The sequence below is a fragment of the Coregonus lavaretus genome, assembly GCF_964263955.1.
Source record: "Coregonus lavaretus genome assembly, chromosome: 13".
Taxonomy (NCBI): domain Eukaryota; kingdom Metazoa; phylum Chordata; class Actinopteri; order Salmoniformes; family Salmonidae; genus Coregonus; species Coregonus lavaretus.
The window spans coordinates 5,548,658-5,565,641 of NC_140000.1; the positions used below are offsets into that span (position 1 = coordinate 5,548,658).

At 42.7% G+C, this 16,984-nt stretch overlaps 1 protein-coding gene across 1 annotated transcript in view; it reads right to left on the bottom strand.

Annotated features, from left to right (window-relative positions):
- Positions 1–16,465, bottom strand: part of LOC311139313 (serine/threonine-protein kinase ULK4-like) — a 138,217-nt gene extending 121,752 nt beyond the window's left edge. The window contains exons 1-17 of the mRNA XM_084174192.1: positions 16,427–16,465; positions 15,930–16,067; positions 15,746–15,845; positions 15,462–15,601; positions 14,638–14,803; positions 13,480–13,581; positions 13,175–13,258; positions 13,004–13,079; positions 12,240–12,341; positions 10,970–11,139; positions 10,701–10,770; positions 10,447–10,513; positions 9,885–9,989; positions 7,600–7,660; positions 7,226–7,410; positions 4,102–4,148; positions 3,510–3,588 (exon numbers count right to left, since the gene is read on the bottom strand). Coding sequence (XP_084030318.1) covers positions 3,510–3,588; positions 4,102–4,148; positions 7,226–7,410; positions 7,600–7,660; positions 9,885–9,989; positions 10,447–10,513; positions 10,701–10,770; positions 10,970–11,139; positions 12,240–12,341; positions 13,004–13,079; positions 13,175–13,258; positions 13,480–13,581; positions 14,638–14,803; positions 15,462–15,601; positions 15,746–15,845; positions 15,930–16,067 — 1,692 coding nt within the window. The 5' untranslated portion in view covers positions 16,427–16,465. The remainder of the gene's footprint in view (positions 1–3,509; positions 3,589–4,101; positions 4,149–7,225; positions 7,411–7,599; positions 7,661–9,884; positions 9,990–10,446; positions 10,514–10,700; positions 10,771–10,969; positions 11,140–12,239; positions 12,342–13,003; positions 13,080–13,174; positions 13,259–13,479; positions 13,582–14,637; positions 14,804–15,461; positions 15,602–15,745; positions 15,846–15,929; positions 16,068–16,426) is intronic.
- Positions 16,466–16,984: the final 519 nt, after the last annotated feature.

The following is a 16,984-nucleotide window of genomic DNA, read 5'->3' on the forward strand; positions in this document are numbered from 1 at the left end:
AGAAAAACGCGGCTTTGGCAGGAGAGATGTCCTGCAACTGACTGACGATTCACTGTTCAAGAAAACAAACAGGCTAAGTTGGAGCCGCAACACACGGCTACTTCCTCCAAACGCATCATTATCGCTCCTGTACAATCCGCAACTACCCCCCTCCTCCATCACTCCAACCCATAAGGCAGAGCTTTAAACTACTGAGGCTGCAGGCGGTTTAAGGCCGCGCAACATTAAGCATCCCTGCGAGGCTTGGGGAGTGAGCGAGACAGAGTGAGAGACAGAGTGAGAGACAGAGTGAGAGAGAGTGAGAGACAGAGAGACCAGTTTTGTTACTCATCATCACTATCATCACGTCTCAGCCGTGGTTCAGAACAACACATGAGACTGGACTCGTACTGGAGACAGAGATCCGTGGTTCAGAACAACACATGAGACTGGACTCGTACTGGAGACAGAGATCCGTGGTTCAGAACAACACATGAGACTGGACTCGTACTGGAGACAGAGATCCGTGGTTCAGAACAACACATGAGACTGGACTCGTACTGGAGACAGATCCGTGGTTCAGAACAACACATGAGACTGGACTCGTACTGGAGACAGAGATCCGTGATTCAGAACAACACATGAGACTGGACTCGTACTGGAGACAGAGATCCGTGGTTCAGAACAACACATGAGACTGGACTCGTACTGGAGACAGAGATCTGTGGTTCAGAACAACACATGAGACTGGACTCGTACTGGAGACAGAGATCCGTGGTTCAGAACAACACATGAGACTGGACTCGTACTGGAGACAGAGATCCGTGATTCAGAACAACACATGAGACTGGACTCGTACTGGAGACAGAGATCCGTGGTTCAGAACAACACATGAGACTGGACTCGTACTGGAGACAGAGATCTGTGGTTCAGAACAACACATGAGACTGGACTCGTACTGGAGACAGAGATCCGTGGTTCAGAACAACACATGAGACTGGACTCGTACTGGAGACAGAGATCCACATACAAAAGCAACTCAGCAGGCATGAAGACAAACAATCACACCAAGAGCAATGGGCCAAAGTCACATGAAAATACTACATTTTTTAATGATTGACAAATAACAATGCTACTGCTTTGTTAGTTTAGATTTTAACATTTGATTTAAACATCACATTAATGCAACTGATCAATTGAATCAATTAAATGTCCCTGGTATGTGATTTAGCCTAATGAATATATTGTGGCATGTAGTGGCTTGAGCCTATTCATTCACCGATTACAAACAGGGGGGCAGGTAGGACAGACAAACAGACAGACAGACATGTCCTGATGTCTTATTGATGGAGGGAGCTAGCTAATAACAAACAGTGATTGACTAAAGGTGACCTGCTGTGCTATAGTGTGGTCGATCAATATCCCGCGGTTGTCCAGAAGAAGACATGCGTTTGATGTAGGGCTGACAGGCTGCGACAGACCTGACCTCAGGCGTTTCATGAGCCTATGGTCAGTCCCATAGATTACCAATGGCCTCTGCCTATAGTTATCAGGACTTGAGACTGATTGCTTGGCCAGCGAGCAATAATTGACTCAAGCCATTATGGATGTGTTTTTGATGATGAATACATGGATACCAAATGATTCAAATGTTTTTGGAGTAATGGATAAACAAACTAAATTTAACAAACCTAAAATTCCCTAAAATAACAATCTTTACACAATCACAGTTTGGCAAAAGACACAAGAAACCAAACTGAATCGAATCAACAGCAGTGTTCATTGGCCCCAGCACTCTGTTCCTTTTCCAGTAGTGGGGAGTGAGAACTAGCCTCCAAGCCCCGTCTGAGGAAGTGGAACGGGCTAATTCTCCCACAATGAGAGGAGGGAGGGAGGCAGGAGGCAGTCTGCAGGGACGGCCGGCACGGCACACTAGGCCAGTTTCTAAGGGACGCTGGGTGGAAACAGCAGACAGTGTGTGCAACACTATTGACGTGCTGCCATGAGAGAGAGAAAATGTCTGAATTGAGGTTTGGTGGTTTGTGGCACAGGAAAGTACTGCCTCTGCCAGGGAAGATAACACTTCATTAGAATGATGTTGGAGTATCCATAGAGACAGGCAGAGGAAAGAGGATAATACTGAACTAATTCCTCTCTTCCTGTCCTAACTAAGCCTACAGTATGCCTGAAAAATAGCACCTGCAGTCATTGCCGCTCACTGTTTTAAAGGACTGTGAGAAATGTAGGTTTGTAAAGATAATGTAGGGCCAAATTGACGTCTGATTCTGTTATGTAGCCTATTGAGCGTACCGAGGCACCAAATTCAACGCTGACAATAAACATTGAACTATGCGGCATTGTAACTTGTAATTCTCATTGTGAGAACTCCTTTCAAAAGACAATTGGAGCAACAGAAGCCCGGACCAAGAGAGAGAAAACCCATCTCGTCTCACAGTGGAAACTTTAACTGGGATCACGGACGACCACTGAGATCCACAGTGTGGCAGACATATGGTGGTGGCGGGAACAATAGCCCTGCCCTGACGCAGAAATCGCCATGACTGCGGCTGACCATCAGACACAGAACCCCTGTAGAGAGCACAATGATAAAAGTCTCTGGGATCTGTCACTCTGGGAATCTGAGCAAGCTGTGCCCAGATGGGTGGTGGGGGGCGGGGCGACAAATCAAATCCTCAGCCATCTTTAGAAAAGAAGACTGTGGAGAAAATAAAAAGTTGCTGCGCCATTCTCTGGTGTGCCGACTAACGGCGGCCATTTTGTATATCGCTCGTATACCCCTCTTCTATCTCTCTACCTCTATGAGCTTTAAACCTATAAACCACCACAGAAAATCATGGAAAACCCCATGTAAGACGTGGATCAAGGGTGGAGGCGCCAGATTTCACATCAAATAGAATCCTGTTTTTTTTAATGATTAACCGCAATGCCTTTGACGGTTTGTTAACGGCTCTATAAGCATGTTTGGGCAGGTCGGTTGGTAGCGCTTGTTTAGAGCTCTACCTACCGCTGGGTTACAGTGGCATCTGGTGATTCACCCTGGTACTTCCTCTCACTACCGCTCCCATTGGATGATCATAAAGCCGCATAGACACTAGACTTCTATGGCTCTGCTGCGATTAGTAACAGATTTAGGGGATTTTAATTCAACAGATTTGACTGTTGTTGTTGATGTTGTAGGGGTCTTTCACATAGTTAGAATTGTGTGCATGTGTAAAAGATTGAGAGGCGTTTGTATTGCGACTATTACACGGTCTGCTTTGGTTCTAACAGTTAAAGGTCTGTTCAACTATTCAGGAGCTCATGGCTTTGATAGTTATATGTGACACACCGACCAAATCGCAAATGGCACCCTATTCCCTACATAGTGCCATAGCCCTATGCATTTGGAACACATCCACCATTGATACACAGAGGACAAGCACAGGTGCTGTGACAATAGGGTGAAGGGGCCCAGTGCAGTGCAGCTGGATTATGCCAGCGTCAGCAGTGTGACAGACAGTTCCACTAACCTCAGTGACAGGGGTCTCCTCTCTGAGCTCAGTGCAATGGGATGCCAGCAGCCCCAGAACCCGCATCACCTTAGACTTCCTGGAATACACACACACACACACACACACAGGACACAGGTCTAACCATAAATACATGACACTGTTTTAACCTGAAATACAAAAACATCCATAGAAATAGGCCACTAATGCTATAGACTTCCTGGAATAGACACACAGGACACTGGTCTAAATACATGGAAATCATCCACAGAAATAATAATACTATTTTCTACATCATTTTATCACCATTTAGTAAGAAGTGCTGCTGTAATTATATTTATTTAATCCGTACAACATCCGTTCTTAATTCATTTAATCATTGAAAAACTAAATAGAATCCTCAAGTCAAAACTCGTTAAATGATCCTGACGATGGATATAACTCTAACAGTGATTTACAGAACATCCAGACCAGGCACCAGATCATTGTAAACGCTAGTGCAGTAGGCTACAGTACATGCTAGACATTATTTCCATGCATTGGCGCATGGAGAATGCAGAGAGTGATTGTATGTATGTATGGGGTCGGACAGGTGGAAGCTAAAGGAACTCACACATCCCAGTTGGGTGCTAGTCGCAGCTGCTGGGTCAACACAGGGAACTGTTACAAGGGGAGAGGACAGAACAGCAGTTGGTTAACGCTGTAATATACAGTTGAAGTCGGAAGTTTACATACACTTAGGTTGGAGTCATTAAAACTCGTTTTTCAACCACTCCACAAATTTCTTGTTAACAACCTATTGTTTTGGCAAGTCGGTTAGGACATCTACTTTGTGCATGACACAAGTAATTTTTCCAACAATTGTTTACAGACAGATTATTTCACTTATAATTCACTGTATCACAATTCCAGTGGGTCAGAAGTTGACTGTGCCTTTAAACAGCTTGGAAAATTCCAGAAAATGATGTCATGGCTTTAGAAGCTTCTGATAGGCTAATTGACATCATTTGAGTCAATTGGAGGTGTACCTGTGGATGTATTTCAAGGCCTACCTTCAAACTCAGTGCCTCTTTGCTTGACATCATGGGAAAATCAAAATAAATCAGCCAAGACCTCAGAAAAAAAATTGTAGACCTCCACAAGTCTGGTTCATCCTTGGGAGCAATTACCAAACGCCTGACGGTACCACGTTCATCTGTACAAACAATAGTACGCAAGTATAAACATCATGGGACCACGCAGCCGCCATACCGCTCAGGAAGGAGATGCGTTCTGTCTCCTAGAGATTAACGTACTTTAGTGCGAAAAGTGCAAATCAATCCCAGAACAACAGCAAAGGACCTTGTGAATATGCTGGAGGAAACAGGTACAAAAGTATCTATATCCACAGTAAAACGAGTTCTATATTACATTTATGTCATTTAGCCGACGCTCTTATCCAGAGCGACTTACAAATTGGTGCATTCACCTTATAGCCAGTGGGATAACCACTTTACAATATTTTTTATCTTTTTATTTTTTTGGGGGGGGGGGTGGGGTAAGGGGGGGGTAGAAGGATTACTTTATCCTATCCAAGGTATTCCTTAAAGAGGTGGGGTTTCAAGTGTCTCCGGAAGGTGGTGAGTGACTCCGCTGTCCTGGCGTCGTGAGGGAGCTTGTTCCACCATTGGGGTGCCAGAGCAGCGAACAGTTTTGACTGGGCTGAGCGGGAACTGTGCTTCCGCAGAGGAAGGGGAGCCAGCAGGCCAGAGGTGGATGAACGCAATGCCCTCGTTTGGGTGTAGGGACTGATCAGAGCCTGAAGGTACGGAGGTGCATTTGTATTGTATCTATCGACATAACCTGAAAGGCCGCTCAGCAAGGAAGAAGCCACTGCTCCAAAATCGCCATAAAAAAGCCAGACTACGGTTTGCAACTGCACATGGGGACAAAGATCATACTTTTTGGAGAAATGTCCTCTGGTCTGATGAAACAAAAATAGAACTGTTCGGCCATAATGACCATCGTTATGTTTGGAGGAAAAAGGGGGTTGCTTGCAAGCTGAAGAACAACATCCCAACCGTGAAGCACGGGGGTGGCAGCATTATGCTGTGGGGGTGCTTTGCTGCAGGAGGGACTGGTGCACTTCACAAAATAGATGGCATCATGAGGAAGGAAAAGTATGTGGATATATTGAAGCAACATCTCAAGACATCAGTCAGGAAGTTAAAGCTTGGTCGCAAATGGGTCTTCCAAATGGACAATGACCCCAAGCATACTTCCAAAGTTGTGGCAAAATGGCTTAAGGACAACAAAGTCAAGGTATTGGAGTGGCCATCACAAAGCCCTGACCTCAATCCTATAGAACATTTGTGGGCAGAACTGAAAAAGCATGTGTGAGCAAGGAGGCCTACAAACCTGACTCAGTTACACCAGCTCTGTCAGGAGGAATGGGCCAAAATTCACCCAACTTAATGTGGGAAGCTTGTGGAAGGCTACCCGAAACGTTTGACCCAAGTTAAACAATTTAAAGGCAATGCTACCAAATACTAATTGAGTGTATGTAAACTTCTGACCCACTGGGAATGTGATTAAATAAATAAAAGCTGAAATAAATCATTCTCTCTACTATTATTCTGACATTTCACATTCTTAAAATAAAGTGGTGATCCTAACTGACCTAAAACAGGGAATTTGTACTAGGATTAAATGTCAGGAATTGTGAAAAACTGAGTTTAAATGTATTTGGCGAAGGTGTATGTAAATTTCCGACTTCAACGTATGTCAGTCAGTTCAGTCGTCTTTCAGTAGTACAGCATTGAATTAGTCATGTTACCAATACATCATTGTTATAAACTCAGTCAGGGCTGGCCATAGTGTCCGAATAAGTCCCAAAACAATGATATACTAAAAGATACAATGAGGTCTAATGATTGTGGCGATGTCATTTTCAGTTCAATCTGAGTGAGTGATGTAACTGGAATGCCATCTAGTGGTTAATAGCTATAAAAGACTCTCCGTCAGACGGAATTACTACGCCTGAATCAATCCTCAGTCTGGACATTTCATTAAAAACGAATGAAGAGATTTGATCTTTAAATTTGACCAGATTAATGTCCCATATGTCACAACTTAATACCTCGTCACTGTAACGAGGAAGCAACTTTATGATATTGGCAACAGAGTTCTGTGTGTCCCAAATGGCACCCTATTCCCTACATAGTGCACTACTTTTGACTGGGCCCAATTCAAAAGTGCACTATGTAGGGAATAGGGTGTCATTTGGGACGTCCTCCTGGTCTTTGTGCTCTCATACATAACTAGGGTCATTGAACATGTTAAGCTGAGCGGATCTCAGTAACAAAAAGTACAGGAAATAGGAAGTTCATTTTCTTATTATCTTGAGGAAATAACAGTGTTAACTTCCTGGTCCCACATAGCTGACTACTGTTTCAGCTTCCCGCTGATCAACAGAGGCCGACACGTATAGTAGCCATGCTGAGGAGCTCGGGGTCACATGGTAAATATAGGAAGCCTTTGATGGCTTCACAGTGCCACAGCCTTTTATCTTTCTAACACTTGAGAAACCTCAGCAAGGCCAGAGGTTGTGTAGTGATTTTAAGAATTTTCCTCTGAACACTTAAATTAGCCTAGAGGGGCCCATGTCTTGTTAGAACTCTGGCCACCAGCAGCCCTGGGAGGAATGGCAGGCATGCTGGGCATGTGGTCAGACCGTCAGGCAGTGACCCTTCCCTTACCAGCTGAGAGTTGATGAGCCTGGTAGCTGTGTCCTTGTGGGCAGCTATGGTACACAGATAGCAGAGGAGGTTGAGTTTGGAGCGGGCCGCCGCCGTGGTCTTATCAGCCTGGGTCTCCAGAGAAGAGCACAGCTGCTGTAGAAACACCCTCCAGTCCTCAGGGCTCAGACATGACAGCTTCTCCACTATAGAGGGGGGGGGGCAGAGGTGCTCAATAAATCACACAGCAGACCCAGCTTTAGCTGTCTGTCTAACCTGTGTGTGTGTGTGTGGATTAACACCTGCTACACACTTGTCAATTACAGAGTGTGTACAAGTGTTACTCAGCAGCAGCACAGCAGTCGAGAGCTTTCCTGTTTGTTCTTCTTTATTACCTGAGTATGCTCGGACACACAAAGTCTTTGAGTCATATCGCACTGGAGCAGTCTTCAGAATCTGAAAAAAAAATATATACAGTGGGGCAAAAAAGTATTTAGTCAGCCACCAATTGTGCAAGTTCTCCCAATAAAAAAGATGAGAGAGGCCTGTAATTTTCATCATAGGTACACGTCAACTATGACAGACAAATTGAGAAAAAAAAATCCAGAAAATCCCATTGTAGGATTTTTAATGAATTTATTTGCAAATTATGGTTGAAAATAAGTATTTGGTCACCTACAAACAAGCAAGATTTCTGGCTCTCACAGACCTGTAACTTCTTCTTTAAGAGGCTCCTCTGTCCTCCACTCGTTACCTGTATTAATGGCACCTGTTTGAACTTGTTATCAGTATAAAAGACACCTGTCCACAACCTCAAACAGTCACACTCCAAACTTCACAATGGCCAAGACCAAAGAGCTGTCAAAGGACACCAAAAACAAAATTGTAGACCTGCACCAGGCTGGGAAGACTGAATCTGCAACAGGTAAGCAGCTTGGTTTGAAGAAATCAACTGTGGGAGCAATTATTAGGAAATGGAAGACATACAAGACCACTGATAATCTCCCTCGATCTGGGGCTCCATGCAAGATCTCACCCCGTGGGGTCAAAATGATCACAAGAACGGTGAGCAAAAATCCCAGAACCACACGGGGGGACCTAGTGAATGACCTGCTGAGAGCTGGGACCAAAGTAACAAAGCCAACCATCAGTAACACACTACGCCGCCAGGGACTCAAATCCTGCAGTGCGAGACGTGTCCCCCTGCTTAAGCCAGTACATGTCCAGGCCCGTCTGAAGTGCATTTGGATGATCCAGAAGAGGATTGGGAGAATGTCATATGGTCAGATGAAACCAAAATATAACTTTTTGGTAAAAACTCAACTCGTCATGTTTAGAGGACAAAGAATGCTGAGTTGCATCCAAAGAACACCATACCTACTGTGAAGCATGGGGTTGGAAACATCATGCTTTGGGGCTGTTTTTCTGCAAAGGGACCAGGACGACTGATCCGTGTAAAGGAAAGAATGAATGGGGCCATGTATCGTGAGATTTTGAGTGAAACCCTCCTTCCATCAGCAAGGGCATTGAAGATGAAACGTGGCTGGGTCTTTCAGCATGACAATGATCCCAAACACACCGACCGGGCAACGAAGGAGTGGCTTCGTAAGAAGCATTTCAAGGTCCTGGAGTGGCCTAGCCAGTCTCCAGATCTCAACCCCATAGAAAATATTTGGAGGGAGTTGAAAGTCTGTGTTGCCCAGCGACAGCCCCAAAACATCACTGCTCTAGAGGAGATCTGCATGGAGGAATGGGCCAAAATACCAGCAACAGTGTGTGAAAACCTTGTGAAGACTTACAGAAAACGTTTTACCTGTGTCATTGCCAACAAAGGGTATATAACAAAGTATTGAGAAACTTTTGTTATTGACCAAATACTTATTTTCCACCATCATATGCCAATAAATTCATTAAAAATCCTACAATGTGATTTTCTGTTTTTTTTTTTCTATTTTTGTCTGTCATAGTTGACGTGTACCTATGATGAAAATTACAGGCCTCTCTCATCTTTTTAAGTGGGAGAACTTGCACAATTGGTGGCTGACTAAATACTTTTTTTCCCCACTGTATATCTTTGTTACTAGAATGCACAAGAGTTGCGGATTGCCAACCTCTGTTCTTAAGCGCAATTCAGAGTCCAAAGCCGAGGACCCGTGATAGTCCAGCGTCCCATTGTGACATATTTATCTGGCTCCGAGTCCACCGTCCATGGAGGACGCACAGCGTGACCGCACACTTCCCCAAAATTCCCAATCAGCACGGCTCCGCGTACGCGGCTCCTATTCATTTGAAATTGGGTGACGGTTGAAGAAATTGCTGGGAATTCGAAAAGTATGAAAGCCAACGATCCAATATTCTAGAACACTGCTGTGAGGACGTGTAACACATTTTGGACTCTGATAAGCACTTGACACAAAAATGGGTAGAAGTGGGCTGTGGAACTATTGAAAATGTCAGCCTATTCGGCATCAGACAAAGCATGTTATATATTTTTTTTTACATATTGCTTAAATACAGAGCAAGTTTCAAGTTTTAATGTCACATGCACAAGTACAGTGGAATGCCTTTCTTGCTAACTCAAAACCCAACAATGCAATAATTAATAACAATGTATTTCTAGAAAGAAAACTAGAAAACAAACAGGAGAAATAAGAGCAGTACATGATGTAGTTTGTGGTACCTTTGGGTTGTCCATAATAGGTGTGACTGCCAGGTCAGAGTCAATGTACACCAGGTCCTTCATACAGCAACTGATGTCATTCAGACCACTGACCACCACACTGTCCTGAAGATGACAACAACCAGAGTGATGTCATCATTACAAATGAGCACAATTATAGTATGTGATAATTATTACTACAGCCCAATAATCGAACATCATTCAAACACCAGACTTCCAAAGATCTCATAAATGAAAGTGGCTAAAGCGGCTGAATGAAAGTGAAGTTTATAATACATAAGAATGTCCAATGTCCTTATGTATACAGTCAATTCATCTGGAAAAAAATTATAAGCGAAAAGTGGCACTTCACTGAGAATGTTGTAGAGGTCGCCAAAGGTTAACAAACAACTGTAACCGAGAAAAACCTGTGAAAACAATGAATTCTCAACTACCAGTTTCTGCAGTCTACAGGCATGCTATGGTAATAGTCTATGTTTCTGAGTAAAGACAGCTCACAGAAAGATTACACTTAAAATGTAATTGTGGAGAAAGTTGGCTCTTTGATAACAGAAGAACTCACTTGAGGTAATGGTGTCCTGTTGGGTGTATCTCTTGCAGTGCAACTCATTCTTGGAGTTGGACGAGAGCTGATTTATGAAAAATATCACATAAAACATGCTTCATTTTGAGATTTAAAAAACATTCAGGAAAAAAAAAATTATATATATATATATATATGAAATTAGTATTTTCCAGTTTGACTTACTCAAGCTGTTGATCCAACACAATGTTTAGTAAATGATCAGAACAACTGGAGTTGAACACTGATCGTACCTGAGGAGGAATATGGACTCCCTGGTATCTTTGTCCAGCGCACTCTTTGGTCTAAGCTCTGTCACGTTGTCTAATAGAAGAAGAAGAAGAAGAAGAAGAAGAAGAAGAAGAAGAAGAAGAAGAAGAAGAAGAAGAAGAAGAAGAAGAAGAAGAAGAAGAAGAAGAAGAAGAAGAAGAAGAAGAAGAAGAAGAAGATGTTCAGACACAGCACCTACACTGTCATCAACTGTCATCAACATGTCTGCTTCCACCTTCCCAGAAAGCATTACCTAATCGGAATGATTTGTTGGGGTGCATGTAGACGGGCTCCTCTGCCCCGGCGGCCCCTGCTGCCTCTCCCTGTACGATTCTGTGTCCCCCTCCTGGTCCCTGGGAGGTCACTGAGACAGGTGTCACTGCTGATGACTGGCTAGAGGAACAGACACCACTCCTCCCCACACTGCAGCCAAAAGACAGGTCAGATATTAGTTAGTACGCAACAACTAAAATAAAACATCACCAGACTACAAACAGAAAGGAAACATGACCTTCTACCTATGTAACTACACAGTAATATGACACCTGTAGTAGCAACACTGTAGTTACATAGAACCTGTTGTCTTATTAAATAGTTATAGAGTTTAGAGGTATAGGTTATTACACAAGTGAAACAAGGACTTTTATCTTATTCTCATATTGCAGTTAGTAAATCATATTCAACATCAGCTCTGTGAAGGCCTTGTCTTCCTCCCACTAACACAAAACAGTACAACCCATCTGATTGGACAGGTCCCAGGCTCCATCCTGAACACACAGGCATGGTTTATGATAACATCAGACCAACATGCATTCTCAAGAAGTTATGTCATGAGAAAAGGCCGGGGAGGTAGATATGCAATTCCAAAACAGTGTTTGGCATTGAAACAGGTGAGACAGAGCTTCTCAAACAGTTTATAAATGACCGTCTATGTACATTAAACTAACATTGGCAGACAAACATTTGTCCACTTCCTACAACTGCAGAACAAAGGTTAAGACTTTAAAGGGATACTTTGGGATTTTGGCAATGAGGCCCTTTATTATCTACTTTCCCAGAGTCAGATGAACTCGTGGATACCATTTTTATGTCTCGGCGTCCAGTATGAAGGAAGTTAGAGGTAGTTTCACGAACCAATGCTAACAAGCAATGACTCCAAGTCTATGGTGTCTGCTAGCATGCTAGCAGATACCATAGACTTCCAGTCATTGCGCTAACGCTAGTTAGCAATTGCGCTAGCGCTAGCTAGTAACTTCCTTCAAACTGCACGCAGAGATATAAAAATGGTATTCACAAGTTCATTGCCAAATTCCTAAAGTATCCCTTTAAGAGGATCAATAAAAAGCTCAAATATTCACAAAGCATCTCAGAATAAGTGTACTGATCTAGGACCAGGTCCCTGCTGTCCACGTAATCTTATTCATTGTGATTTAAAAAGGCTAAACAGATCCTATATCAGAACTCCTTCTCTGATACGCTTTGTGAATAAAGGCCCTGATTGTAATATGAAACATAAACATTACCTGGAGCTGGATGAGATATCTTCTTCTTCCTCCTTGCTGGTGTGGACCTCAGAGAACACTCCTCTCCAGAATGGGTGGGCCAGTAACTGAGTCCAGTTTATCCTGAGGAGAACAGTTCAATGCTGAAGTCTAATAAAGCACTCTCTTTCTGACCAAACTTATGTCGGCCTACTTGTCCTACACAGGTAGCCTAGCGGCTATGAGCGTTGGGCCGGTCACCGAAAGGTCGATGGTTCGAATGACCGAGCCAGCAAGGTGGAAAAATCTGCCGTTCTGCTCTTGAGCAAGGCAATTAAACCCCAACAACAACTGCTCCTCGGGCTCTGATGACGTCGATTAAGGCAGCCCCCTACACCTCTCTAATTTAAAGGGGTTGGGTTAAATGGGCTCCCAAGTGACACAGCGGTCTAAGGCACTGCATCTCAGTGCTTGAGGCGTCACTACAGACCCCCTGGTTTGATTCCAGGCTGTATCACAACGGGCCGTGATTGGGAGTCCCATAGGGCGTCGTCCGGGTTTGGCCGGTGTAGGCCGTCATTGTAAATAAGAATTTGTTCTTAACTGACTTGCCTAGTTAAATAAAGGTTAAATAAATAAAAAAAATTAAAAAATGTGGAAAACACAATTTGGTTGAAGGCATTCAGTTGTGCAACTGACTAGGTATCCCCCTTTCCAAAGGTTATATGTCAAAGGGATAATATTAATTATCCGTCATGGAAACTTCAAACCAAGAACCTGATTTGGTGCAGGGAGTACGGACGTACCTCTTCTGAGGGTCTTTCTGAAGCAAACCTTTAAGCAGGCTTTGGAACTCTTGTGTAGGCTTGCAGGAAGAAGTCCCTTTAACAACAAAGACAATATGGACTCTAATTAAGATGCTTTTATGGCAATAAAACACATTTTGTTATTTTAAGCAATAGAAATGATTGTTTTACCCCTTTGCCTTGGAGATGGAGGATCTTCAAGTAATATCAGCTCAATCAACTCAGAGAAGGTCTCGGAGAAGAATGGTGGTTTTCCTGAGAAATGACCGCAAAACAAGACAGAAGTATTTATGTATGAGATGAGTACTGTTATTCTGTAATCAATGTCAATAAATCAAGTGATTTGATAGCCTGAGTGCCAGTCTGTTTGTGCTACAGTGCCAACTACTTGTCACTAATTGAAAATGGCAATGAGCAAAGGAGTTGGCAAGAGGACAAACAGATCTGGTCCACAGCCCAAGTGATTTGATGAGTACCTGAAAACATCTCATAGAATATACAGCCCAGGGCCCACAGATCACTACTGGTACTGGGGTCTCCTCCTTTGACCACCTCTGGTGCACAGTATACTGGAGACCCTGAAGAAAGACAAAGACATCTCCATTACTGCAATATATTGAAAACCATGATATGATATAAAATGATATGATATATAACATAATGTGATAATGTAGCGACCCTGTTTTTTGTGTGTGTTTCTTTTGGGGGGTAAATCAGCTTTAATATTGCAGATTGATTGTAGTTTCCATCAATGTAATTGTCTGCATCATTGCCAATCCCCCATATATTTGTTTTGGGGGGGTAAATACATATATAGCGACCCTGTGTTTATGCGCGGATATCGACTCTGCCACTTGAGCATGCTTTTGTAGCTTTGGGCCAGAAGGTTGAGGGTTCATCGACCACTGAGGACAAGCTCACTCTCCCTGCCTGTTCCATTACACTGGTGTCAGAAGTTGGACCCCACTTCTCGTCTGACACCAGTGTAATGAAACAGGCAGGGAGAGGGAGTTTGTCCGCGGTGGTCTGCGAACAATGTCGCTACACAGGGTCGTTACAATAGGATATGTGATATAACTTTCTGGTAAACATCCAATAAGTAAGGGATAATCAACGAGGGGCTATGCATTCTATAGAAAATAATGAACAACGTGAAACTGACCTTCCACGGAGTTGCATTATTTTCCAGAGAACACATAGAGCCCCAAGTTGATTATCCCTTTTATACCATGGCTAAATTTTAACATATTTTCCAGTAGAAATGTGTTCATTTGCCAGTAGAAATGTGTTCAACATCCACTGAAGTAGCTAGCAGGTTTACTAGATAGCTACAGTAGTTGCCTTGGAAACCAAACAAACAGACTTTCTAGTTTAGCTAACCAACCCATCAGTCCTAGCTTGCTATTATGAAAATCGAATTCAACAATGCCAATAATGTTTTCAATTTGACTTTTGCTTTCAAAAGCAGCTCCAACATAGAACATGTAAGAATAAACTATAGCCATTGAATTGTACCGTGTGGATATACCGTGCGTTATAGGCAAATTAGGCACGCTCTAAAATGCCCTTCAAGCAAATCAGATACGAGTATTCAATAATGCCATGGTATAGCGATATTATCTGTAAAGGATCACCTTGGATTCTGTTCTTGATACTTGTTCTTGATGTGTTTTCTTTGCCATCCCCTCCACCTGTTTCCTCTGCTGTGACTAAAGTGAAAAACTCCTCCAGATTCTCCCCCTCAGCTTTAGACAGGCAGAAGTTAGAGTACTTCAATGTGCCAGGGCCATCCAGCAAGATCTATAGGGGGGAAAAAAACAAAGTCATAATCAAATGACATTGATTTCATGAAATCAAAACTGAGACAGAGAATAAATGTTGGCTAGAAATAATCAGCATTGCTTAGTTGATAAAAGGAGCTCATTGGATGTAAAGTGTTAGGTTGGTTTGATCTATAGAGTGTGTTAAATGTCAGATGTGCCTCGATATATAGAGTTTGTTGATTTTTTAAATTAAATTAAATCAAACTTTATGTGTCACATGCGCCGAATACAACTGTAGACCTTACAGTGAAATGCTTACTTACAAGCACTTAACCAACAATGAATTCAAGAACGAGTTAAGAAAATATTTACTTAATCAAATAAAAAATAACAATAAATAGTCAATGTAAATAGTCCGGGTGGCCATTTGATTAATTGTTCAGCAGTCATATGGCTTAGGGGTAGAAGCTGTTAAGGAGCCTTTTGGTCCTAGACTTGGCGCTCCGGTACCGCTTGCCGTGCGGTAGCAGAGAGAACAGTCTATGACTAGGGTGACTGGAGACTTTGACCATTTTTTGGGCTTTCCTCTGACACGCCTAGTATATAGGTCCTGGATGGCAGGAAGCTTGGCCCTAGTGATGTACTGGGCCGTACGCACTAAATTATAGAGTCAGGACATCTATACTGTACCGCACCTTGGAGGGAGTGAGGTCGGAGAACACGATACCAGCATCATGGATGTATCTCAAGCCTTTGACCAGATCAATGGCAAATTCCCTCACTACATCTTCTGACAGGCACTCATCCTGGGTGATGACTGACTCCAGTGAACCCCCTAAAATATAGAGAAATGATTAATGATTATTATTATCCTACCATTATACACTATCAAATCACATTCCTACTTTGTGAAACGTAAAGGTAAAAGGTTGACATACGGTAACAATTGTATTCTTATAGTACCAAATAAGCATCTCACCTGTGCACAGTTCCACTACAAGCCAAAGATGGTTGCTGGTTTCATACCACTCATAGAAGGTTACCACATTCTCATGTTTTATGTCGTGAGTTAGCCGTACCTGCGGATTCCCCAGTCAGTGTTACTCAGTCAAATCAGTTGAAAGGGATGTGTGTAATACTAGGAAGTGATGCTGGATACTTACGTGGTTTGTAATTTCAGGTCTTTTTGACTTGTCACTGCAAATAATTGCAACAAAATGTATGCTCCCTTTCCTCCTGCCCTTATAAACCACTGACTTGCGTCCTGTTCCAATTTCCTCATACAGGATGAAGTTTTCCATCTGCACAGAAGGTTCTCAAGTTAGGGACAGTGGTTGGTCACTTGCTGGGGGTGAATAGCACATTTATATAGGTTGAAACTAGAAACGAGTAAATGGCATTTGCATGTAATTAGTTAAACTAGGTCGCTAACTGCTAGCTAATTTGCTAGCTAACTGTTTTACTGACAGAAGCAAGCTGTGCAGACCAACAACTGTCCTGTCCATGCACGTTCAATCACAAAACCTAACAGCCAATTCCCATATAAACAGATAAACAGGTTAATACATGCAAGAATCCACAAACTACCTGTAACCATATCAAGAATTAGTGAAATTACTTCATAATAAAAATATATATTATTAAAAATCGCTGTTTTTACCTTCAAATCACCCCTCGAACTCAAACTCAAAGCGCGAAGTTTGTTACCGGATATCACATTTGGATCATTTCATTCCGACTGTAGGGGGGTAGAAATACATGCTTAAAAAAAAAAATAAGGTAATATTTTATTTATTTATGTTATTCCAATTTATACATATATACAAAAATATTAAACTAAAGGTTGTATGAAAGGGATCCATAACAAGCACGTACATGTGTCTTATTGTTTTTCATTATTTTGCTTGAATACCTCTGACTGTGAGCTATTCCTTGGTTACTAGGATACAAGTAAGGACGCGGCAATGGCACACACACACACACACGCACGCACGCACGCACGCACACACACACTCAGTGCAAGGGAAAGCGTCTTCTTGTGCACAGAGACGGACAAAGTTTTCATACTAAAACATCTTTGGACAGAGCAGGCCCACATAATGTTGACTGCCTACTCAAACTGTGGATATAGGTCTAGCTAGCATTAGCACATATGGTGATAATTATTGGATCTATCCCTCCAACCTGGGTTAAACCCGTAGCCTAAAACATGCTATTC